The sequence below is a fragment of the Rhinopithecus roxellana genome, chromosome 20 (assembly GCF_007565055.1).
Source record: "Rhinopithecus roxellana isolate Shanxi Qingling chromosome 20, ASM756505v1, whole genome shotgun sequence".
Lineage (NCBI taxonomy): Eukaryota > Metazoa > Chordata > Mammalia > Primates > Cercopithecidae > Rhinopithecus > Rhinopithecus roxellana.
The window spans coordinates 40,878,043-40,904,336 of NC_044568.1; the positions used below are offsets into that span (position 1 = coordinate 40,878,043).

Genomic DNA, 26,294 nt, shown 5'->3' on the forward strand with positions numbered 1-26,294 from the left:
GGTTCACGCCATTCTCCTGCCTCAGCCTCCCGAGTAGCTGGGACTACAGGCGCCGCCACCTCGCCCGGCTAGTTTTTTGTATTTTTTAGTGGAGACGGGGTTTCACCGTGTTAGCCAGGATGGTCTCGATCTCCTGACCTCGTGATCCGCCCGTCTCGGCCCCCCAAAGTGCTGGGATTACAGGCTTGAGCCACCGCGCCCGGCCACCGAAATGTATATTCTTAACCTGTGTTTTGTTTTTGCTGTTTGTTTCACAGTTTCTTAAAATAGGTTCCATGCTGATTCTTTGTGTTTTTATTTTCGAATTGTCCTAATTATTTATTCACATCAACAATCTTGGGCATGCTTGAGGGTGAGGAGTATGTTGGGGGTAGTGTCTCCCCTTTCTGTTTTCAGATTTGGTAATGGTTGCCGCCGCCTTTTCCGCATTCTGCTTTTCCAGCACACTCCTTTGACTAGATAGTTAATCACAGATATTAAAATGATATCTTGATTCTTCCTCAGCTCTATGCTCTTGACCATTCTGCAATTTTTGTGGGCTGATGTGGGTCTCTAAATGGAGAACTTTTTTCTTTTATGGTTTATTGATGCTGCAGATTCATCACTTGAACAGAGGATAATTGTATGTTTTGGGGCATTTATCAGTCCTAAATATTTTAATTTCTGAATTTATCAGTTTCAAAGAGAAATCTGAATTTGGCCCATTATTAGAAGTGGTAAGAAGGACCTCTCTGGACTACTTTGTTTGTTTTAGGGAGATTGAGTCTTGGTGTCTTTACCAGCCTGGAATGCAGTGGCTGTTCACGGTAGCATTCATGGCACACTGCAACCTCCAGCTCCTGGCCTCAAGTGATCATCCTGCCTTGCCCTTCCCCAGTAGTTAGGACTATAGGTGTGCTCCACCACGCCCAGCTTGTTTATATAATACTTTTTAATTTAAGAGTTGCTTTTACAGCCACTCAGTCTTTTTAATACCATGTTAATAGGGAAGATTTTTTTTTTAAAGTCTGTGTTGCAGTAATTCAAGACAAACATTTTATGGCTGTGAATGGAATGTTTTTTTCTACGCTGCCATGCTGTCTGCTCCTCACCAGGAGCAACTGTTTCTTCTAAAACTAAAGTAGTATTTTACAAACAAAATCTTATGTTACAAAGATGTTAAAGTAAGATTATATTTATCTTCTGAAATTAAGCCCTACACATTTTTGCTTAAAATAGAAACCATTCTACCAGTTGGTAAGGGGAGACTAGTAAAATAATTAAAAAACTGTATTAAACACCTTACAATCTCGTAGCAAAATCTTAGGCTGTATGAAAAATTAAGTATATCAAATGCTTTTTGCAGTATTTCTATAATGTTTTGATTTATGACTGTAGTAAAACATTGTGATCTAGGAGCCACATATTAAGAGGGATATTAGCAAATAAGTCTATGATGTCAGAGATTTAGAAAATTATATGGAATGGTTGAAAAAAATCATATTGAATGGTAGACACTATTTGATCTAAAGAAGACACATGAGGGAGGATTAAGACTTAGAGTGTATCAAACATATGTGCCACACAAATAATGGAGTATCTCCATAGTTAACTTATTTTTTGAGACGGGTTTTGCTCTTGTTGCCCAAGCTGGAGTGTAATGGCGTGATCTCGGCTTACTGCAAACCCCGGCTCCTGGGTTCAAGCGATTCTCCAGCCGCAGCCTCCTAAGTAGCTGGGATTAGGAGAGCACACGCCACCACATCCGGCTAATTTTTGTATTTTTAGTAGAGATGGGGTTTCACTATGTTGGTCAGGCTGGTCTCGAACTCCTGACCTCAGGTGATCCTCCCACCTCGGCCCCACAAAGTGCTGGGATTACAGGCGTGAGCCACTGCGCCTGGTGCGTAGTTAACTTTGAAAACATATTCTACCTCTTAAAAATATTCATTCCAGGTTTTTATTGTATAATCCGCATGGGAAAAAAATTAAGCAAGAAACAAATGTAAGGATAACGGGATTTTAGTAAATCTTTGCTGATCCTAGTGAAGCAAAACCTTGAAACTTTTTTATTCTTTGGCCATTGACAGTGTGATGAAATGTGCCTTCTATTTTTTAGGTTGATAACACAATCTCAGACAAGTCAGTGTATTCATTAACCATGGTCTGGCCCCCTGATTCCCTCTGAACTTTTTTCTGATCTTCAGAGTTCTTTTCTGTTTCTGTGCTTTTGCACTCTAGGTTTTTGCTTCTCCCTGGGTTGTTTTTTCTTTACCCGTATCTATGGTTGTCTCAGCTCACAGGTCTCACCTTAGAAAGTCTCTGAGATAACCCCCTGCATCAATATTAGCAAGCTCTGTTTTATTTTTTTTTTTTTGTAACAGATAATGTTGTCAGAAATTTTTTGCCTGTACTTCTCCCACAAAAATTGGCTTAGTGAGAATTTGGAACCTATTAGTCTCCTCTGCTGCTGTGTTTACAGCTAGAATAGTGCGTAGCATATACTCAACAAATGTAGGTTGAACCAGATTATCGTGTTTTTTCAAGGGTGAGAGATCTGGTTAATTGGATCATAGTTAATTCTCTTCTTTTTGTTTGTTTGTTTGTTTGTTTGTTTTTTGAGACGGAGTCTCGCTCTGTCACCCAGGCTGGAGTGCAGTGGTGCGATCTGGGCTCTCTGCAAGCTCTGCCTCCCGGGTTCAAGCCATTCTCCCACCTCAACCTCCCTGGTAGCTAGGACTACAAGTGCCTGCCATCACACCTAGCTAATTTTTTTGTATTTTTTAGTAGAGACGGGGTTTCACTGTGTTACCCAGGATGGTCTCGTTCTCCTGACCTTGTGATCTGCCCGCCTCGGCCTCCCAAAGTGCTGGGATTACAGGCATGAGCCACCTCGCCTCTCCTTTTGTTTTATTTTTTATTGAGACAGGGTACTGCTTTGTCCCCCAAGGTGGGAGCACAGTGGCACCATCATAGCTCACTGTAACCTTGAACTCCTGGGTTCATGTGATCCTCCAGCCTCAGCCTCCCAAGGTGTTTGGATTACGGATGTAAGCCACTGCACCCGGCCTCTATTCTCTCTCTTTTTTTTTGGAGACCGAGTCTCACTCCCTCATCCAGACTGGAGTGCAGTGGCGCAGTCTTTGCTTACTGCAACCTCCGCCTCCCGGGTTCAAGCAATTCTCGTACCTCAGCCTCTCAAGTAGCTGGAAATTATAGGTGTACATCACCATGCCTAGCTATTTTTTTTGGTAGAGATGGTCTTTCTTTTCTTTTCTTTTCTTTTTTTTTTTTTTTTTTGAGATGGAGTCTTGCTCTGCCACCCAGGCTGGAGTGCAGTGGCCGGATCTCAGCTCACTGCAAGCTCCCCCTCCCGGGTTCACGCCATTCTCCTGCCTCAGCCTCCCGAGTAGCTGGGACTACAGGCGCCCGCCTCGTCGCCCGGCTAGTTTTTTGTATTTTTAAGTAGAGACAGGGTTTCACCGTATTAGCCAGGATGGTCTCGATCTCCTGACCTCGTGATCCGCCCGTCTCGGCCTCCCAAAGTGCTGGGATTACAGGCTTGAGCCACCGCGCCCGGCCGAGATGGTCTTTCTTAACTTCCATATTTTCTGAATGAGGAGACAGGAAACTGAAATAAGCTAAGAACTTAGCCAGCTTTCATGTTGTTATCGTGATATAGTGGGAAGATCATAGGCTTTGAAGTTGGACTATAAATCCAGATTCTTTAGCTCATAGTCTTGGATTTTCGGCTCAAGGAGTCTGTTTTAACTATATCAACCCCTATCCGTGGGGATAGAGGGTGGTAAATGTTAGCAGTTGTTGAAGATTAAGCCAGGAAAGCTCAGTGCAATATCTAGCCCAACGTGTAGGTAGTATGTGGCTCTTAGTAAACATGATGACTCTGCACATATACTGTGCTCAAGTCTTTTCTAGACTAGATGTGCAGAAGTGAACACAGCTACAGAAAATTTCAATAAATTAGCAGGTAGTAGTAATTGCTATGGAGAAAAAGTAAAGCAGAATAAGGAGTGATGCTGGGGCATATGGCTATTTTAGGAATGGTAATAAGACCTCATTGATAAGGTGGCTTTAGAGTAGAAACCTAAATGAAGTGAAAGAACAAATCATGATAGCTGTCTGGAGTTTTTCATTTAGAGAGAATAACAAATACCAACAAACATGGGTAAATTTGAGGAAGAGCAGGAAACTAATTGAGCTCTAGGGCAGCATCTAAATCACTGAAGTCTGATCTGGTGGCAGCTTCATTTAAGGCTGTGCCGTGTAGCGTTACAGTTGTGTTAGCAGAGAGAATTTGAGTTACGTAAAATTGTTGCCTTAAAAGAAAATCTTTGTTACACATTTGATCAATGCTACTTGGTGTTTTTGGTGTAGATGTTGAGCAAAGTACAGAGTTGCATGGTAAAATTACCATAGTTTTTCTGTTCTTCTTCCTGCCAGTGACTGACTATAGGAAACTTTTTTTTTTTTTGAGATGAAGTTTCACTCTTGTTGGCCAGGCTAGACTACAATGGCACGATCTCGGCTCACTACAACCTCTGCCTCCTGGGTTCAAGTGATTCTCCTGCCTCAGCCTTGCAAGTAGCTGGGATTACAGGCACCCACCACCATGCTTGGCTAATTTTTGTGTATTTAGTAGAGACGGGGTTTCCCCATGTTGACCAGACTGGTCTTGAACTCCTGACCTCAGGTAACCCACCTGCCTTGGCCTCCCAAAGTGCTGGGATTACAGGCATGAGCCACCATGCCCAGCCCAGGAAACATTTTAAAAATATTGAATTACAGGTGGAAGCAGTGGTGTATGCCTGTGATCCTAGCTACTCAGAAGGGTGAGGCGAGGAGATGCTGTGAGTCCAGGAATTCGATATCAGCCTGGGCAATACGGACCCTCTCTAAAAAAAAAAAAATTATAACTTATGGGCACTTCCATCAGTAATTCCTTTAACTTCAAAAATGAGTAATTAATGTAAATTGGAATTTTGCCTTGGAGGTTGATTTTCTTTTTTGAACCTTTTTTTTCTTTTTAAATCCTCTCTTAAACATACTATTTTTGGTCATTTTAGATTGTGAATCGGCACGGTCCTGAGGCAGACAGGCATTTATTACGCTGCCTATTTTCGCATGTGGATTTCAGTGGCGATGGTAAAAGCAGTGGCAAAGATTTCCATCAGGTATTTGGGGCTTACAAAGTTCATATCCACTTAGCTGTAATTGTTAAATGAATTTTGGGCATAGTGTATGTAGCATATGACACATAGAAAATAGCATCCAGAAGTAATTGTAGCTGGAGGGTGAAAAGGTGTTAAATTTTTCCTTTTTTTTCTGTGCGTCCCTTCTTCTGCCTGCCTGTAGACTATAACAGCTACCTAGTTCAGATTTCAAGAGGTACGGAGCAGACTTGCCTGAAGGAAGCAGGAATGTGGGGGTTCCCTGCCTGAAAAGTTAGTAAGGCAGAGGGAATCTCATGTCCTGGATTGAAGCTCTAGCTTTATTTCCCATCTAGCAAGAGTTTGTCATAATACTGTTTCTTACAGTTATCTTATCAATGAGCTCTTCTTTTCTGGAAGTTTTGCTGGTAATAGACTTTGAGTAGTGTAATGAGTTTTTTAAAAAAAACCTCTTTTTATAACTTTCTTTACATCTTTTTTTGTTTCCTAGTTCCTTTTACCTTGGATGTTGTTGAGACAGAGTCTCTCTCGTCACCCAGGCTGGAGTGTGGTGGCACAATCATGGCTCACTGCAACCTCTGCCTCCTGGATTCAAGCGATTCTCCTGCCTCAGCCCCCCAAGTAGCTGAGATTATAGGTGCCTGGCACCACGCCTGGCTAATTTTTGTATTTTTAGTAGAGACAGGGTTTTACCATGTTGGCCAGGCAGGTCTTGAATTCCTGGCCTCAGGTGATCCACCTGCTTTAGCTTCTCAAAGCGCTGGGATTACGGGCATCAACCACTGCGCCTGGCGAGATTTTTAAAGAGCTGATTTTGATAAGATATAACAGTATATAGTGTTAGATCACATTTTAATGTTCTGAGTACCTCAGCTTCTGTTTGTTCTTAGATGACGTTTAGTGCTAATGAAAGTCATTTTTTATTTTTAAAGACTCAGTTTCTGATTCAGGAGTGTGCGTTGCTGATTACAAAGCCAAATTTTATCTCGACGCTGTCCTATGCCATTGATAATCCATTGCACTATCAGAAGGTTGGTATTACTATTATCTCTAAGAATGTGATCTCAGGCTTTCTAAAAAGGCCCTAAGCCTTGATCTGATAATGTGATGTCTTAATATAAAAATTTCAGGTTGTTATTTTGGGATGTCTTTCATAGCTTTGTAACAAAATTAAGACAGTTCATTTAGTAATAAATAGAATCTTACTAAAACCAGATCATGTGAAAGCTTAAGTTTGTCATAGTTTTAGGACATAGTGATGTTTCTAGCAACACTACAGAATTAAGCAACTCCTATGTAGTGCCATCGTTGAGCAAACAGATAGGTTGTTAAAAATTTTTTGAAAAAAGTTCTTATTTTAAACTAAAATTTGGTTTGTTTCAGAGTTTAAAACCTGCACCCCACTTATTCGCCCAGCTGAGTAAAGTGCTCAAATTAAGCAAAGTACAAGAGGTGAGTGATTTAAGAAAAGAGACGTAGACAGAATTAGAATTAAAAACAGCCATTTGACTCTTTGGTTAATCTAACCCTTCTTGTTTCAGGTAATTTTTGGCCTTGCCCTGTTGAATTCTTCCAGCTCAGATCTTAGAGGTTTCGGTGAGTTACTTTTCCAAAAATATCATGAAGTGAGACTTTAAAATACATGGGTTTTTAATCATGAGGCTCTGTGGTTTAGACTTACTAAGATAATCTGAAATTAATTTCTCTCTATGGTAAAAAACATGTAATATAAATGTTACCCTCATAACAAATTCTTTTTTTTTTTGAGACGGAGTCTCGTTCTCTCTCTCACCCAGGCTGCAGTGCAGTGGCGTGATCTCGGCTCACTGGAAGTTCCGCCTCCTGGGTTCATGCCATTCTTCTGCCTCAGTCTCCTGAGTAGCTAGGACTACAGGTGCCCGCCACCATGCCCAGCAAATATTTTTGTATTTTTTAGTGGAGACGGGGTTTCACTATATTAGCCAGGGTGGTCTCGATCTCCTGACCTTGTGATCTGCCCACCTCGGCCTCCCAAAGTGCTGGGATTACAGGTGTGAGCCACTGCACCCGGCCCTCTCATAATCATTTTTTTTTTTTTTTTTTTTTTTTTTTTGAGACGGAGTCTCACTCTGTCACCCGGGCTGGAGTGCAGTGGCTGGATCTCAGCTCATTGCAAGCTCCGCCTCCCGGGTTCACGCCATTCTCCTGCTTCAGCCTCCCGAGTAGCTGGGACTACAGGCGCCCGCCACCTCGCCCGGCTAGTTTTTTTGTATTTTTTAGTAGAGACGGGGTTTCACCGTGTTAGCCAGGATGGTCTCGACCTCCTGACCTTGTGATCCGCCCGTCTCGGCCTCCCAAAGTGCTGGGATTACAGGCTTGAGCCACCGCGCCCGGCCGTAATCATTTTAAGTGTAAAGTTCCATAATGATAATTATATTTAGGTTGTGTAACAGATCTCTAGAATGTTATCTTGCCAAACAGAACTATGCCTGTCAACAACTCTACCATTTTCCCCTCACCACAGCCGGTTCCTGGCCATTACTTTCTTTATACTTGTCAGCTAGAGAAAGCATTAGAGAGATGGGTGAGCTGGTGAATGAGAAGGGTGATTATGTGCATTTTGATGGTATGTGACTTTTTAACCCATTGTGGTACAAAAATAACTTGTGGTTTTTGGTTTACCTGACTTCTAGCTGCCCAGTTTATCAAACAGAAGCTTCCAGATCTTCTGCGTTCTTACATTGACGCAGACGTCAGTGGAAATCAAGAAGGTGGCTTCCAAGATATAGCAATAGAGGTCCTACACCTCCTCCTCTCCCATCTCCTCTTTGGGCAGAAGGGAGCCTTTGGAGTTGGACAAGAACAGATAGACGCTTTTCTGAAGACGCTGCGCAGAGGTAAGGGAGTCTTTGTAGCCTACAGTGGATCGTCTTCTTGGATGACCACAGACATATCACAAAAGCATTTTTTTTCTTTTCTCTTTTCTCTCTTCTCTCTTTTCTCCCCTCTCCCTCTCCCCTTCCCCTTCCTCCTTCCCCTGCCCCTCCCCGTCCCCCTCTTTCTTTCTGTTTTTAAAAAAGAGACAACATCAGCTGGGCACAGTGGCTTAGGCCAGTAATCCCAGCACTTTGGGAAGCTCAGGCGAGCATGACACCATGCCTAGGCTTACATGCTGTTTTTAGCTTAAAAAATTGGTCACTTTTGATATGCTCACTTCACCTCCTTGGATATTGGCATGGTAAAGTTAAGATAAATTCTAGTTATTTTGTTGCCTCTGAGCTTTCATGTTTGAGAAAGATTAAGAATTCTTTTTAAAACAAATCTGGTAGTGGATTAACTTATCCATTCTCATGGTTATTTTTATTTACTTCCTAATGTTTATATAGTTTAATGTACATTAACATTCTCACTAATGGGAAACTTTCCACTTGCCAGTGAAATAAATAGACTGATATTCTAATTGTTTGCTTTCATTGTATGGGAAGTGATAGCCCTGTTGTGAAAATTTAAAGTAATATTTAGGGTATGAGTTGGTGAATAGATGGAATCCCAGTATCAAATGTTAAAGGTACACTGATGAGCATTTTTTGTGATGTAAAAGTATTCAGATTTTGAAATTGATGTTAAAGTCATAACTTGGGCTAGTAGGCTGGAAAAAATGAAATAAGCTTGCCTTTGATATGAACTTGTGAGAGAATTGGGTTTGAGGGATTTTGGATAGAGCAAAAGAGGATTGTTTGTTTTTAATTAATATAGCAGTTGTAACCTTTTTCTTCCCTCAGATTTTCCCCAAGAACGCTGTCCTGTGGTGCTCGCACCACTTTTATACCCTGAAAAACGGGACATTCTAATGGACAGGATCCTGCCTGATTCCGGAGGGGTAGCTAAAACCATGATGGAGAGCTCTTTGGCTGATTTTATGCAAGAAGTAGGCTATGGCTTTTGTGCAAGGTTGGTAGTAAAACATGTTAAGTTTCTGATTATTCTTGTGCGAAACATGATGTAATTCTTTAAAAGAATTCTCTAAAATTCCTTAATCATCTTTTCCTCTCAAGAGGCATGCTTCTAAATTTTAATCTTCCACAAACTAGTATGTGCGACAGCTGTAAACATGCTGGGTGTTAAATGTTTATCTCCTTCTCCTCTCCGGTTTCTCAAAATTAGGAGTCAGTGGTTTCTAGGCTAGTTGCCACGATAGGCATATTTTAGCTTTTGGAAGGAAGAGAGAGCATTGAAGCAAGTTAGTGTTTATGGAACTTATATCCCTTTACACTTAATGTGACTAATTTTCTCCTCTCTGACCCCCACCCCTCTAATTTCTTCATTCTGCCTTCATCTGTGGCTTCCTTCCTTTTCTGCCTCTTTTATACCCTGTCTCTTGCGTATTTTTCTCACTTGCTTAGGGCATCAAAGGATATTATTTCACATTGTTAGTAGCACTTAAGACTGTGATATACTGGATTATTAATATTTTTCTAAAAGCACATTATTAAGGATGTTAATGTGCTTTACTTTGACTTAAAAATCCTTATGTTTTAAAAACTCTCAGACAAACCACATTCTCACTTAGGTTTGAAATAGTGCATTTGTGAGTGTTGTACTTGTGCCTGGCATATAACTTTTGTTAATCAAACTAAGATGCATAGTGAAACTTTAGGATGCAGACTGGGCACGGTGACTCATGCCTGTAGTCCCAGCACTTAGGGAGGCCGAGGTGGGTGGATCACATGAGGTCAGGGTTCAAGACCAGCCTGACCAACATGGTAAAAACCCTATCTATACTAAAAATACAAAAATTAGCTGGGCATGGTGGCACGCGCCTATAATCCCAGCTACTCAGGAGGCTGAGGCAGGAGAATCGCTTGAACCCAGGAGGCGGAGATTGCAGTGAGCCAGGATCGTGCCACTGCACTCCAGCCTGGGCAGCAGGGCGAGACTTCATCTCAAAAACAAAAAGTTAGGATGGATGTTCAAGGTTTTGTACATATCAGAATAATCAAACTCACTTTGGATGTTAAAATCTTAAAGAAGATTGAGAATAATTTTGTCATTATGAAAGAGAGCATCACTCATGAGTCTTACCTTATTTTCTTCCACTGATTTTTTTTTTTTTTTTTTTTTGAGATGGAGTCTTGCTCTGTTGCCCAGGCTGGAGTGCAGTGGCACAATCTCAGCTCACTGCAACCTCCGTCTCCGGGGTTCAAGTGATTTTCCTGCCTCAGCCTCCCGAGCAGCTGGGACTACAGGTGCGTGCCACCATGCCCAGATAATTTTTGTATTTTTAGTAGAGATAGGGTTTCACTGTGTTAGCCAGGATGGTCTTGATCTGACCTCGTGATCTGCCCGCCTCAGCCTCCCAAAGGCTGGGATTGCAGGCGTGAGCCACCACATCCGGCCCTTACACTGAGTTTTAAAATTTGTTTGCCTTTTAAAAAATTTTTCAGGCTGGGCATTGTGGCTCACGCCTGTAATCCCGGCACTTTGGGAGGCCGAGGTGGGTGGATCAGTTGAGGCCAGGAGTTTGAGGTCAGCCTGGCCAACGTGGTGAAACCCCATCTCCACTAAAAATACAAAAATTAGCCAGGCGTGGTAGTGCGTGCTTGTAATCCCAGCTACTTGGGAGGCTGAGGCAGGAGGATGATTTAAACTCGGGAAGTGAAGGTTGCAGTGAGCCAAGATCGTGCCACTGTACTCCAGTACTCTTGTACCCCACAAGAGGTGGAGCCCAAGTGGAAATACTTGCTCACTTCCTGCTGTGTGGATGGTTTCTTTTTTTTTTTTTTTTTTTTGAGGCGGAGTCTGGCTCTGTCGCCCAGGCTGGAGTGCGGTGGCCGGATCTCAGCTCACTGCAAGCTCCGCCTCCCGGGTTTATGCCATTCTCCTGCCTCAGCCTCCCGAGTAGCTGGGACTACAGGCGCCCGCCACCTCGCCCGGCTAGTTTTTTGTATTCTTTAGTAGAGACGGGGTTTCACCGTATTAGCCAGGGTGGTCTCGATCTCCTGACCTTGTGATCCGCCCGTCTCGGCCTCCCAAAGTGCTGGGATTACGGGCTTGAGCCACTGTGCCCGGCCGTGTGGATGGTTTCTAACAGGCCACAGACTGATAACGGTCCATGACTGGGGATTCAGAAGTCCGCTGCATTGTATCATTCTTACGCCTTTGCGTCCTCATAGCTTATCTCCCATCTAACAAGTGAGAACATACAATATTTGGTTTTCCATTCCCTGGTTACTTAGAATAATGACTTTTGCCATTTTCTTACCGAAGTAGATGGTTTTTACATTCCTAGCTGTATAAATATAACAAGAAATGACACTTACAGCTCTGCCTGTTTTATAGTAAAACTAAGGATTTCAAACAAGGTTCATTTAATGCCAAAATTTCTCAATCTTGATGTTGAGGCTGGTAGCATTTTTCTGAAGTTACATTTCTGTTTCAGTATTGAAGAATGTCGCAATATAATCATGCAGTTTGGTGTTCGGGAGGTCACAGCTGCCCAGGTTGCAAGGGTTTTGGGAATGATGGCTCGAACTCATTCAGGATTAACGGATGGCATTCCATTACAGGTGTGTTGAATTCAGCTATTTTACCAAGTGAGTTAATGTCCTGTCCTCTTTATTTTTTTTATTAAATTACAATATGATTGATTGCTCTATCGACCAGAAGTGAACACATGGAGTAGTTGGGTTTGTTTAATTCAAGTTTTACTTCTACAGAGTATTTCTGCTCCGGGCAGTGGGATCTGGAGTGATGGGAAAGATAAAAGTGATGGAGCACAGGCACACACGTGGAATGTAGAAGTCTTGATTGATGTTCTTAAAGAACTGGTGAGTATATGTGATGATGGTTTTTGATTTGTGGTATTTGGATGATATAGTCCAAAGAAAGCAAATTTTAAGAATTTTCCACCTTTGTTAACTCAAAAAGTAATAAAGTGTCCAAGTGAATTGTGTACTGGAGACAGTACGTAATCAAATTTAAATTTTTTCATTAGGGTTGTGACCTTGTAACTTGGGGTGCTACTGCTAAGTTACTCTTGTCTACGGTAAAGAAGAATAACGAAAATCATACTTATCTTGCCACTTCTACTTTGGTTGTAAACTGAATGAAAAATAAAGTACCTCTATTGAAATCTTGAAGGGCTTAAATAAGACATAAAGGAATTGAACTGTATTTATTTTTGCTTTTGCTATGTTGCCCATATTGGACTTTTAACTCCTGGGCTCTAGTTAGTGATCCTCCCACCTTTGGGAGCAAAAGGTTGGGATTACAAGCGTGAGCCATTGTGCCTGGCCTAGAATGGAACTTTTGTTTTTGTTTTCTTTTTTAGATGGAGTCTCACTCTGTTGCCCAAGCTGAAGTGCAGTGGCATGATCATGGCTCACTGCATCCTCTGCCTCCTGGGTTCACGCATTTCTCTTGCCTCAGCCTCCCAAGTAGCTGGGTCTACAGGCATGTGCCACCATGCTTGGCTTTTTTTTTTTTTTTTTTTTTTTTTTTTGTATTTTTAGTAGAGACAGGGTTTCATCATGTTGGCCAGGCTGGTCTCAAACTCCTGACCTCAGGCAATCCACCCTCCTTCCAAAGTGCTGTGATTATAGGCATAAGCCACTGCACGTGACCCTACAATGGAACTTTTAGATATTAAGAGGTAGTGTATGTAATAAGCCAGGTGTGGTGGCTCACTCCTGTAATCCCAGCACTTTGGAGGCCAAGGCAGATGGATCACATGAGGCCAGGAGTTTGATACCATCCTGGCCAGCATGGCGGAAACTTGTCTCTACTAAAATTAAAAAAAATTACCTGGGCATGTTGGTGTACTTCTGTAATCCCAGCTACGTCGGAGGCTGAGGCACGAGAATCTCTCGAACCCAGGAGGCAGAGGTTGCAATGAGCTGAGATCATGCCACTGCAGTCCAACCTAAGTGACAGAGTGAGACTCTGTTTCAAAAAAGAAAAAAATAAAGAATGAGTTTCTTAAAATTCACATTTAAAATTTTGTAAGTAGAACATCTAAAATGAATTTCAGATGTAATATGGCCTTTTGGACAATGTATCAAAATATACACACATTCATTACATTTTAAACTGCTTTGGTCTTTTTTAGAATCCGAGTTTGAATTTCAAGGAAGTAACTTATGAACTGGACCATCCTGGATTTCAAATTCGTGACAGTAAAGGACTTCATAATGTGGTTTATGGCATTCAGAGGGGTTTGGGTATGGAAGTGTTCCCAGTAGACCTGATATATAGACCTTGGAAACACGCTGAAGGCCAGGTGAGTGAGTGGTATTTAGCTATAGAAGGGGGAATAAAATATGACTTATTCTATATGTAGTGCCATCTATCCATTGAAATATTCTTGTAAAGTAGAATTTGTTATACATGCACAGAAAAGCAAGGACTGTCATAAGTATTGAAGGAATATTATCATAGTTTTAGTACTAGTCAGACTCCTTTAAGGTGTAACTGTCAAGGTGTTTTCCCAATAGTTTAATGATGTTCGTTTCCAAGGCAACATTAAGTTTCCCTAATTGGCTCAAAAAAGTCTTTTAACAGTTATGATTGAGAATCCACCCAGGGTTTCATTGTGCACCTTTCATGTGTCTGAATTATGTGTGGTTTTCAAAGGGCAAATAATTAAGAATTTTTTTTGTTTTGTTTTGTTTTTTTTTGAGACGGAGTCTCACTCTGTTGCCCAGGCTGGAGTGCAGTGGTGCAATCTCACTACAAGCTCACTGCAAGCTCCGCCTCCCGGGTTTACGCCATTCTCCTGCCTCAGCCTCCCGAGTAGCTGGGACTACAGGTGCTGCCACCATGCCTGGCTAATTTTTTTTTTTTTTGTATTTTTAGTAGAGACGGTTTTACTGTGTTAGCCAGGATGGTCTCGATGTCCTGACCTCGTGATCCGCCCGCCTCGGCCTCCCAAAGTGCTGGGATTACAGGCGTGAGCCACCACGCTGGCCATAATTAAGATTTTAAAAGGGAAATTGCCATGCTAATAACCTTAAGATTGACAATAGCCTAATGAAAACATGTCAGATTTTATAGCATTCACAATCATTTATGGTGGTAAGCATTTTCTTTCATTGCAGCTCTCCTTCATTCAACATTCCCTTATAAATCCAGAGATTTTCTGTTTTGCTGACTATCCCTGTCATACTGTTGCCACTGATATTCTGAAAGCACCACCAGAGGATGACAATCGAGAAATTGCCACATGGTAAACACTTTGATTCAGCTTTCATTTAAAGGATTGCTTCTTTTGTGAAATACAAAGTTAATAGTAAGCCAAATACATAGTTAACAGGTTTAAATGAAGCAGTAGTTTTAGTGACCCTACTTAAGTATTTATAGAGGGGGTTGTTGGATAACTTATTTCTCAGTCCCTATCGTTAGTTATATCTTGTAGGGTCTGTCCTTAGGTGTTCTTTTAAAAGCGTCAAATCTGAAAGTATCAATGTTGGAAAGAGGTTTGTACTTCCTCCTTTCTCCCTTAATGTTGAGATTTCTTCTCTGTAGAGCTTATGCCTTTTTTTTTTTTTTTTTTTTTGATTTGTAAGTTGTTCAAGGTGGCCAGCCTGTCAAATAAAATAGTTTTCTTTTCTTTTCTCATTTATTTATATTTGTGGGATGGAGTCTCACTCTGTTGCCCAGGCTGGAGTGCAGTGGCACAATCTCAGCTCGCTGCGACCTCTGCCTCCCGGATTTAAGCAATTCTTCTGCCTCAGCCTCCCGAGTAGCTAGGATTACAGGTGCTCACCACCGTCCTTGGCTAAGTTTTATATATATATATATGTGTGTGTGTGTATATATATATATATATATGTGTATATATATATATATTTTTTTTTTTGAGACAGAGTCTCGCTCTGTCACCTAGGCTGGAGTGCAGTGGCGCCATCTCGGCTCACTGCAAGCCCTGCCTCCCAGGTTCACCCCATTCTCCTGCCTCAGCCTCCCGAGTAGCTGGGACTACAGGCACCTGCCACCATGCCCGGATAATTTTTTTTTTTTTTTTTTTTTTGGAGAAGGGGTCTTGCTCTGTCGCCCAGGCTGGAGTGTAGTGGCTGGATCTCAGCTCACTGCAAGCTCCGCCTCCCAGGTTTACGCCATTCTCCTGCCTCCGCCTCCCGAGTAGCTAGGACCACAGGCGCCCGCCACCTCGTCCGGCTAGTTTTTTGTATTTTTTAGTAGAGACGGGGTTTCACCGTGTTCGCCAGGATGGTCTCGATCTCCTGACCTCGTGATCCGCCCGTCTCAGCCTCCCAAAGTGCTGGGATTACAGGCTTGAGCCACCGCGCCCGGCATAATTTTTTGTATTTTTAATAGAGACGGGGTTTCACAGTGTTAGGCAGGATGGTCTCAATCTCCCTGACCTCATGATTTGCCCGCCTTGGCCTCCCAAAGTGCTGGGATTACAGGTGTGAGCCACCACGCTGGGCATATATATATATATATATATTTTTTTTTTTTTTATTGAGACGGTGTCTTGCTCTGTTGCCCAGGCTGGAGTGCAGTGGCGCGATCTCAGCTCATTGCAAGCTCCGTCTCCCGGGTTCACACCATTCTCCTGCCTCACCCTTCTGAGTAGCTGGGACTACAGGCATCCACCACCATGCCTGGCTAATTTTTTTTGTATTTTTAGTAGACACGGGGTTTCACCGTGTTAGCCAGGATGCTCACGATCTCCTGATCTTGTGATCTGCCCGCCTCGGCCTCCCAAAGTGCTGGGATTATAGGCGTGAGCCACCCCGCCTGGCCTAGTTTTATGTTTTTATTAGACATGGGGTTTTACCATGTTGGCCAGGCTGGTCTCAAACTCCTGACGTCAAGTGATCCATCCGCCTCGGTCTCTCAAAGTGCTGAGATTGCAGACTTGAGCTACTGCACCTGGCCGAATCTTATACTTTTTCAGCTAAAGTATCTAGTTTCTCTGAGTTCTAGTTTCAAATTTTCGAGGTAGAATCTTAGTCCAGCCCAGTGTCTAGATCAGGTTTCTCTTGGAACTCTGTCCTATCATTCCTCTCTGCGAATGTGTGAAGAAAGAATGGTTACAAGTACTTTCATCATTGTTGAAGTACACAGGGCTACAGGGAGAGAGCGTGGCTTGAATTGTTCCCCAACGGGATCTAGTTCATAACGTATCTTCAGTTTTTTTCTAACTATACCCTCCCGGAACACGTTTCTGTTATTGATCAAATAATTGTCTTTACTTTTTTTGGTGGTGGTGTGTCCTTTTCTTAGGTGGTAGTCAACATTAGATTTGTAAGCTTGCTTATTTATTTATTTATTTATTTTTTTTGAGACTGAATCTCGCTCTGTCACCCAGGCTGGAGTGCAGTGGCCGGATCTCAGCTCACTGCAAGCTCCACCTCCCGGGTTTACGCCATTCTTCTGCCTCAGCCTCCCGAGTAGCTGGGACTACAGGCACTGCCACATCGCCCGGCTAGTTTTTGTATTTTTAGTAGAGACGGGGTTTCACCGTGTTAGCCAGGATGGTCTTGATCTCCTGACCTCGTGATCTGCCCATCTCGGCCTCCCAAAGTGCTGGGATTACAGGCTTCAGCCACCGCGCCCGGCAAGTTTGCTTATTTTTTTCCTTATGAGTCTGATGTATATAGTTGTATTTCTTCTTCATTTTATTTGAACAGATAAAGGCCTCTTTCCATTTTTATAAACTTAAATACCATTATCACATTAACAAATAACAGTTCCTTAATATACCTAGTTATTTACATTTAAGTTCTCCAATTGGCTCAAAAATGTCTTTTAATCTTTCTGTGATTGAGAATCCAGACACAGTCCATAGTTTCTTATTTTTTTTTTTTTTTTTGAGACGGAGTCTCGCTCTGTCGCCCAGGCTGGAGTGCAGTGGCCGGATCTCAGCTCACTGCAAGCTCCCCCTCCCGGGTTCACGCCATTCTCCTGCCTCAGCCTCCCGAGTAGCTGGGACTACAGGCGCCCGCCACCTCGTCCGGCTAGATTTTTGTATTTTTTAGTGGAGACGGGGTTTCACCGTATTAGCCAGGATGGTCTCGATCTCCTGACCTCGTGATCCGCCCGTCTCGGCCTCCCAAAGTGCTGGGATTACAGGCTTGAGCCACCGCGCCCGGCCTTCATAGTTTCTTTTATTCTGTAAATCTATCTTTGTTCTCTCTCTCTTTTTTTTTTTTTTTGAGACGGAGTCTTGCTCTGCCGCCCAGGCTGGAGTGCAGTGGCCGGCTCTCAGCTCACTGCAAGCTCCGCCTCCCGGGTTCACGCCATTCTCCTGTCTCAGCCTCCCGAGTAGCTGGGACTACAGGCGCCCGCCTCGTCGCCCGGCTAGTTTTTTGTATTTTTTAGTGGAGACGGGGTTTCACCGTGTTAGCCAGGATGGTCTCGATCTCCTGACCTCGTGATCCGCCCGTCTCGGCCTCCCAAAGTGCTGGGATTACAGGCTTGAGCCACTGCGCCCGGCCTGTTCTCTCTTTTAAATTTATTTTTTGCCATTGATTTGATAGAGAAATACAGCATTTGTTCTCTAGTCTACCCCATGTTATTTTCTTACTTGTTTTCTTGTGGTATTTACTTCAGTCTCTATCCCCATGTTTTTCATGGCCTGAGGATAGAGTTAGATCTTCAGGCTCAGTTAAAGTCAACCAGATTCAACCTCTTGGGGCAAAAATAGTTCTTAAGAGAGTGCTGTGGACTTCAAACTTCTAATATTAAAACATGACACTAACTTGGTTTTGTGCTGACAAGCTGGTATCACTTATTTTGAAAATTAATCTGTATACTTGGATGTTTATTGATGAAGCATGTTTCTTCCTTTCTTGTTAGGAAGAGCTTGGATTTGATTGAATCTCTGCTGAGGCTTGCAGAGGTTGGGCAGTATGAGCAAGTCAAACAGCTCTTCAGCTTCCCTATCAAACACTGTCCAGACATGCTGGTATTGGCCTTACTACAGATTAACACCTCTTGGCATACCTTGCGCCATGAACTTATCTCCACTCTGATGCCAATTTTCCTTGGAAACCATCCTAACTCAGCTATTATTTTGCACTATGCATGGCATGGGCAGGTAAGATGTGACCTTGTGCTTACCATTTTTTCATCTGAATGACTGACTTTCAGAGTGTTGAGGAAGCTCAACCAGAGAAATTTTTGTTTTTTGCATCCCTGAATTATTATGACTTTAGAAGTCATACTGTCATAAAACTTGTTTTATCTGTTAGAATCATGTGAGGAATAAAATATAAGATCCAAAAAGCAAGGAGGCAAAATAATATTTAATGATTTTCTTTCCTTTTTTTTTGAGATGATGTCTTGCTCTGTCGCCCAGGCGGGAGTGCAGTCTGGCTCACTGCAACCTCCATCTCTTGGGTTCAAGTGATTCTCCTGCCTCAGCCTCCTGAGGAGCTGGGATTACAGGCATGCAACACCTTTCCTGGCTAGTTTTTGTATTTTTGGTAGAAGCGGGATTTCACCATGTTGGCCAGGAAAGTCTCAAACTCCTGACCTAAAATGATCCATCCACCTAGGCTTCTCAAAGTGCTGGGATTACAGGCGTGAGCCACCACACCCGGTCAATATTTAATAATTTCAGTATTAAGAAAGGTGTATATTGCTAGGGCATCCCTTTTCTTGTTATACTAAGGAACTTAAACATCTATCATGGAGGCAGAAGGTACTGATGTCATATTTTCACGGGAAATGAAAGAAGATCACAGATCAATTTAATTAGCATTCTTTTCTAATTTATCTAAAACCAACATTTACATTTTATTTCAGTTTGTGCTGAAATGCCTTTCAAGCCCCTGTGCTTTTCACCTCTAATTTTGTAGAATGTGTTTGGCAAGTAAGTATTCTTTTGTCCACTGATTTTTTTCCCTCCCCCACTTTTTTTTTTTTTTTTTTTTGAGAGAAGATCTTGCCCCGTGACTTAGGCTGGAGTGCAGTGGTGCAACCATGTCTCACTGCAGCCTCAACCTCCTGGGCTCAGTCAGTCATCCTGCCTCAGCCATCCTAAGTAGATGGGACCACAGGCACATGCCACCATATCCAGTTAATTTTTTGAATTTTTGTAGAGACAGAGTCTTGCCAAGTTTCCCAAGCTAACATCCTACATTATATGATACATGTAGAAAAAAAAATTTTTCTTTGCCTTTACCTCAGATGTCCTTTTTAGTTACTTTTTATCCTTTACCCATTCTTGTAATAGTTTATATTATATACAAGTGCTTTTTACAAATTAATGAAATAAGGCTCTTTATTGTAAGTGAAAAATGATAGCCTTAGTTCTAGGTCATTCAGTTAGTATCTCCTCCTTTCCTAGAGACTCAATTAACATTGTAGACTTAACAGTTTACAAAATGCATGATAAACATTTAACCAAGCATTTGCAGTCCAGATGGTCTTCATTCCCTTCTCACCAAAGCTGTGAGGTAGAAAGGGCTGGTAAACAAGCTGCATCTCCTCACTTGTGATTGAATACTTGTTCTAGCAGACCATCTGCCACTCTAGGACAATTAACTGGGATATTACTTGGACATAGCAATAGTAATGATCTTGCTGTTGCTTCTATGATAAATACTCACTGAGTTCCAGCTATTTGCATCATTCATGGTTGTTTCTGAAAACCAGTCTACCTGCCAGTAAAAAAAAAGAAATGGAATAAAAAAAAAATCAAAGATGCTTGTTTGTGGAAATAAGATTTAGAATGCGTGTACAGGTGCCATTCTCAGAAGTAGTGATACATCCAACACTATAGTGTGCAACATGAGAAATAGTTACCTCAAACTGTTTTGTTTTCATTCATATACCAGTAATTTGCATTTTAAGTAATTATATAAACTTTATGTAACCTCATGTTCACATAATGTAGTTCACATTTTGTTTTTGAAAATGATAGGCAGACTTAATATAGGACAGATAAGTTTGATGAATGACTGTATGACCCAAGTTTAGGAACAGGCTTTATTTGGAATACGTAGACGTAACTTGGCTTTCCCATAAAGAACGTCATGGTAATTGCATAGGTTGAGGCCTGAACTTAATGTCAGCACAGGTATACCTGATTTTTATACAAGTTCTAGTAAAATTAACTGGGCATTTGTAATAATATCTGTCACAGTGTTTAGCAGTATATCTATTTAATCTTTCTTCTCCTTCTTAGGGACAGTCTCCCTCAATTCGCCAACTTATCATGCATGCAATGGCAGAATGGTACATGAGAGGGGAGCAGTATGATCAGGCCAAATTGTCTCGAATACTTGATGTGGCCCAGGACTTGAAGGTGAGTTCAGCAGGACAGAATGACACCAATTTATTTACTAATGAGAAATAAAGGCCGGGCGTGGTGGCTCAATCCTGTAATCCCAGCACTTTGGAAGGCCAAGGTGGACGGATCCACGAAGTCAGGAGTTCGAGACCAGCTTGACCAAAACATGGTGAAACATCATCTCTACTAAAAACAGAAAAATTAGGCCGGGCGCGGTGGCTCAAACCTGTAATCCCAGCACTTTGGGAGGCCGAGACGGGCGGATCACGAGGTCAGGAGATCGAGACCATCCTGGCTAACACGGTGAAACCCCATCTCTACTAAAAAAAAATAATACAAAAACCTAGCCGGGCGTGGTGGCGGCGCCTGTAGTCCCAGGTACTCGGGAGGCTGAGACAGGAGAATGGCGTAAACCCGGGAGGTGGAGCTTGCAGTGAGCCAAGATGTGGCCACTGCACTCCAGCCTAGGCCAAAGAACGAGACTCCGCCTCAAAAAAAAAAAGAAAACACCAGAAAAAGTAGCCGGGCGTGGTGGTGCATGTCTGTAATCCCAGCTACTCCGGAGGCTGAGGCAGGAGAATCGCTTGAACCTAGGAGGTGTAGGCTGTGGTGAGCCAAGATCGCGCCACTGCACTCCAGCCTGGGCGACAGAGCAAGACTCCATCTCAAAAAAAAAAGAAGAAAAAAAGTAAATGCTTATGTAACAAAGATGCTCTAGGATTCACATGTAACTAGCTCCTAGAATGAGATGAGATTTAGAGGTTTCTTGAAAAGGATAGGAAGGAGAGCGACTTTAGGTAGATAAAAGTGTTTTTGATTGATCTTCCATGTATTGTAAAGCTGTTTTATAGTGAAAAATTAGCTTTTCTCATAAGTTATGTTAGATGCAGTTTTTGGAGAAACTAGGCATGTTTTTTCCCTTAAGCAACTCTCTGAGAATCAACAGGATCTTTTGATGAATTACTCTTTTTTTTTTTTTTTTTTTTTTTTTTTTGAGATGGAAACTTACTCTGTCGCCCAGGCTGGAGTGCCGTGGTGCCTCTTGGCTCACTGCAACCTCTGCCTCCCGGGCTCAAGTAATTCTCCTGCCTCAGCCTCCCGAGTAGCTGGGACTACAGGCGCCTGCCACCATGCCTGGCTAATTTTTGTATTTTTAGTAGAGACAGGGTTTCACCATGTTGGCCAGGCTGGTCTTGAACCCCTGACCTCAGGTGATCCACCCGCCTTGGCCTCCCAAAGTGCTGGGATTATAGTCCTGAGCCACCATGCACAGCCTAGACTCTATATTATTAATCACTAGGTGCATGAATGTACTGGTGATGTAGTTGTGCTTAAGCCTTTGTTTAGATTTTGAAAAATGGGTAGGGATAATTATTCATGCTTTGAGTCTTATTCTGCTCTAGGTTTAGTTATTTTAAAAAGTATGGTAAAGTTTGTTTGGAAGGTAGTGTCATGTATTCACCTTTAAAATGTGATCATTATTTTAGAAAATAATGACTAATGTTACCACCGAATTGTGCTAAGCTGTTTAAATTGTGACCAAGGAAGTATTAGTAGTGTGTTTTATTTGAACTTTGTGGAAAGCAAGAAACAATGTGGGACAGAGATAGTTTCTTAATTGCTCCACTTGCATTTTCTAATATGCTTTGTCCTTTAGGCCTTGTCAATGCTGCTAAATGGTACTCCATTTGCCTTTGTTATTGACCTTGCTGCACTTGCTTCACGTCGTGAATACCTCAAACTTGATAAGTGGCTCACAGATAAAATTCGAGAGCATGGGGTAAGCAGGATTTGTTCATTTATTTTTGCTCTTAAATTTTGGTGGCTAAAATGGCTAAAGTACAAGTTTCAAAATTTGTGCAGCAGTAATAAACTAAAAGTAGAAAAATTTAAAAGAAACAACTTTTTAAAGTAGCAATGCAGATGTTATATATTTTGGATTTTAGTTATAGTGCTTGGTAGTTATCTTTAATCCAAAAACATTTAAGATCAATTTTAAATACACTGAGAGACTTTTCTCTTCCTCAGGAGCCTTTTATCCAGGCGTGTATGACTTTTTTAAAGAGACGGTGTCCTTCTATTTTGGGTGGACTTGCCCCAGAAAAAGACCAGCCCAAAAGTGCTCAACTTCCTCCAGAAACTCTGGCGACAATGTTGGCCTGTCTGCAAGCTTGTGCGGGGTAAGAAGTACATGGATGAATATGACTCTCTTTGAATTGATTATATGAATAATTGTAGATTTGTGGAAGAAGAGGTTCAGTGAAAGTTACAGCAGTTTAAGATGGTCCAATGGTATTTAAGTCCAAAGTCCTATACTATTTATGATACATACTAGATCCATTTGAGTTAAGGTTTTGTATCTGGTGTGAGATAGAGGTCCAAATTCATCTTTTGCATGTGAATATCCAGTTGTTTCAGCAGCATTTGTTGAGACCACTACTTTCCCTTTGGAATTATCAAAGCAGTTGCCCATAGTGCATGGGTTTGTTTGTGGTCTCTCTTTTAAGTGGCAAGGTCTTGCTGTCGACCAGGCTGGAGTACAGTGGTGCAATCATAGCTCACTGCAACCTCAAACTCCTGTATTAAGTGATCCTCCCACCTCAGCCTCCCAAGTACCTGGGACCACAGGCACGTGCCGCCCCTCAGCTGGTTAAATCTTCTTCTTCTGTTTTTTTGTTTTTTTTGTTTTTGTTTTTTAATAGAGATGAGGTCTCAGTATGTTGCCCAAGCTGATCTCAAACTCCTGGGCTCAAGTGATCCTCCTGCCTCAGCCTCCCAAAGTGCTGGGATTACAGGTGCGAGTCATCACACCCGGGCTATTTTTGGTTTCTTAATTCTATTGATCTGTGTCTCTTAGGCCGGTTCCACAGTCTTGATCACAATAGATTTTCAGTAAGTTTTGAAATTGGGGATTATGAATTTCCCAGCTTTGTTCTTTTTTAAGATTGTTGCAGCTCTTCTAGGTTCCTTGAATTTTCCTAGAAATTTTAAGATCAGCTAGTCAAGGCTGGGTGTGGTGGCTCATGCCTGTAATCCCAACACTTTGGGAGGCCGAGGTGGGTGAATCACGAGGTCAGGAGATCAAGACCATCCTGGCTAACACAGTGAAACCCCGTCTTTACTACAAATACAAAAAAATTAGCCATTCGTGGTTGCAAGCGCCTGTTGTCCCAGCTACTGGGGAGACTGAGGCAGAAGGATGGCGTGAACCCGGGAGGCGGAGCTTGCAGTGAGCTGAGGTCCCACTGCTGCACTCCAGCCTGGGCGACAGAGTAAGACTCCGTGTCAAAAATAAAAAAGATCAGCTAGTCAATTTTTGCAAAAAATTTGCGAAACAGCCTACTGGGAATGTTGAGAGGATTATGTTGAATGTTTAGCTGATTTTGGTGAGTACTGCCATCTTAATAATGTCTTTTTAATAATGTCTTTTTAATCCATGAATCTGAGATGTTTTTCTACTTATTTAGGTCTTTAATTTTTTTTTTTTTTTTTTTTTTTTTTTTTGAGATGGAGTTTCACTCTTGTCGCCTGGGCTGGAGTGCATTGGTGCGATTTCGGCTCACTGCAACCTCCGCCTCCCGGTTCAAGTGATTCTCCTGCCTCAGCCTGCTGAGTAGCTGGGATTGCAAGTGTGCACCACCACGTGCATCTAGTTGTTGTATTTTTAGTAGAGACAGGGTTTCGCCATGTTGGCCAGGCTGGTCTTAAACTCCTGACCTCAGGTGATCTGCTGCCTCAGCCTCCCAAAGTGCTGGGATTACATGTGTGAGCCACCACGCCCAGCCTCTTTAATTTTTTTCATTTTCAGTGTACATTTTGCACTGAGTTTGTTAAATTTATTAAGTATTTATTTAACTTATTTTTTTTTTTTTTTTGAGACTGAGTCTTGCTCTGTCGCCCAGGCTGGAGTGCAGTGGTGCGATCTTGGCTCACTACACCTTCTGCCTCGCAGGATTAAGTGATTCTCCTGCCTCAGCCTCCCAAATAGCTTGGACTACAGGGACATGCCACCCCTCCCAACTAATTTTTGTGTTTTTAGTAGAGGTCAGGTTTCACCATGTTGGCTAGGCTGGTCTCGAACTCCTGACCTCTAGTGATCTGCCCGCCTTGGCCTCCCAAAGGGCTGGGATTACAGGCGTGAGCCACCACGCCTAGCATTAACTTAATTTTTTTTTGTGTGTATGTCCCCCAGGCTGGAGTACAGTGGCATGATCATGGCTCACTGCAGCCTTCACCTCCCCCCCTCAAACTTCAGAGTAGCTGGCATTACAGGTATGCACCACTATGCCCAGCTGATTTTTTATTTTTTGTAGAGACAGGATTTCACTGTCTTGCCCAGGCTAGTGTTGAACTCCTGGGCTCAAGGCATCCTACCACTTTGGCCTCCAAAAGTGCTTCAATTGATTATAGGCATGACCTTCTGCACCTGGCCTATCTTTGTAGATCTGTCTGTTACTGAAAGTGGAGTATAGAAGTATTCAAATTTTTTTTTTCTTTCCTTTGAGATGGAGTTTTGCTCTTGTTGCCCAGGCTGGAGTGCAGTGGCGCAATCTCGGCTCACTGCAACCTCCACCTCCTGGGTTCAAGCAATTCTCCTGCCTCAGCCTCCTGAGTAGCTGGGATTACAGGTATGCGCCACCAAGCCCAGCTAATTTTGTATATTTAGTAGGGATGGGGTTTTTCCATATTGGTCAGGCAGGTCTCGAACTCCTGACCTCAGGTGATCCGCCCACCTTGGCGTCCCAAAGTGCTGGGATTACAGGTGTGAGCCACCATGCCCGGCCCAATTTTTTTTTTTTTTTTTAAGACAGAGTCTGGCTCTGTCCCCCAGGCTGGAGTGCAGTGGTGTGATCTTGGTTCACAGCAACCTCGGCCTCCTAGGTTCAAGTGATTCTTGTGGCTCAGCCTCCTGAGTAGCTGGGATTACAGGTGTTCACCACCACACCCAGATGATCTTTAAATTTGTAGTCGAGATGGGATTTCACCATATTGGCCTGGCTAGTTTCTCAAACTCCTGACCTCAAGTGATCCACTTGCCTCAGCTTCCCAAAGTGCTGGGATTACAGGCGCGAGCCACCGTGCCCGGCCTCCTGTTATTTTTTTGACCGTCTTTTTCTCCCTTCAGTTTTGTCAATTTTTCCTTCATGTGTTTGGGGCTTTGTTTTTAAGTATATGTTTTTGCAATTGTTACATACTTCTTTATTTTATTATTTTTGAGATGGAGTCTTGTGTCTCGCTTTGTCGCCCTGGCTGGGGTGTGTGGCACTGACTTGTCTCATTGCAACCTCCTCCTCCTACGTTTCATTGATTCTCCTGCCTCAGCCTCCGGAGTAGCTGGGACTACAGGTGTGCGCCACCATGCCCAGCTAATTTTTTTTTTTTTGTACTTTACTTAGTAGAGATGGAGTTTCACCATGTTTCCCAGGGTGGCCTTGAACTCCTGACCTCAGGTGATCTACCTGCCTTGGCCTCCCAAAGTGGTGGGATTACAGTCATGAGCCACCATGCCTGACCTTAATGGTTACGTATTTCTGATGGATTGACCCTTATTGTAAAATGTCTTTGTCTATTAACAGTTTTTTTCTTAAACGTTTGTTTTGTGTGATACTAGTATAACCATTATAGTTATCTATAGTGGTTTGCTTGGTACATCTTCGTTTTGTTTTTGTTTTTTTTCCTCAAGCTATATGTGTCTTAATCTGAAGCAGGTCTTTTTTAGAGAAGGTATGGTTGGAGTGTGTTCGTGAATTTGTGCGTGTGTGTTTACTACATTCTGCCTGTCTTGCATTTAATATATTTATTGACAATGTAGGGCTCTTTTGCTGTTAATCTTTCTGTCTCTTGTCACCTTTGTTCCTCTGTTCTATTATTGCCTGTCTTACTGT

General features: G+C 42.5%; 1 protein-coding gene across 7 annotated transcripts in view; it reads left to right on the forward strand.

Annotated features, from left to right (window-relative positions):
* CNOT1 (CCR4-NOT transcription complex subunit 1) overlaps positions 1-26,294 on the forward strand; it is a 112,607-nt gene that overhangs the window by 34,210 nt on the left and 52,103 nt on the right. For all 7 annotated transcript variants that reach the window (XM_030924797.1, XM_030924800.1, XM_030924799.1 and 4 more), the window contains exons 3-16: positions 5,064-5,171; positions 6,101-6,199; positions 6,552-6,620; positions 6,710-6,764; positions 7,841-8,044; positions 8,930-9,098; positions 11,587-11,713; positions 11,864-11,974; positions 13,255-13,425; positions 14,243-14,370; positions 17,970-18,210; positions 20,305-20,424; positions 22,067-22,189; positions 22,438-22,589. In XM_030924797.1, the coding sequence (XP_030780657.1) occupies positions 5,064-5,171; positions 6,101-6,199; positions 6,552-6,620; positions 6,710-6,764; positions 7,841-8,044; positions 8,930-9,098; positions 11,587-11,713; positions 11,864-11,974; positions 13,255-13,425; positions 14,243-14,370; positions 17,970-18,210; positions 20,305-20,424; positions 22,067-22,189; positions 22,438-22,589 (1,877 nt within the window). The remainder of the gene's footprint in view (positions 1-5,063; positions 5,172-6,100; positions 6,200-6,551; positions 6,621-6,709; positions 6,765-7,840; positions 8,045-8,929; positions 9,099-11,586; positions 11,714-11,863; positions 11,975-13,254; positions 13,426-14,242; positions 14,371-17,969; positions 18,211-20,304; positions 20,425-22,066; positions 22,190-22,437; positions 22,590-26,294) is intronic.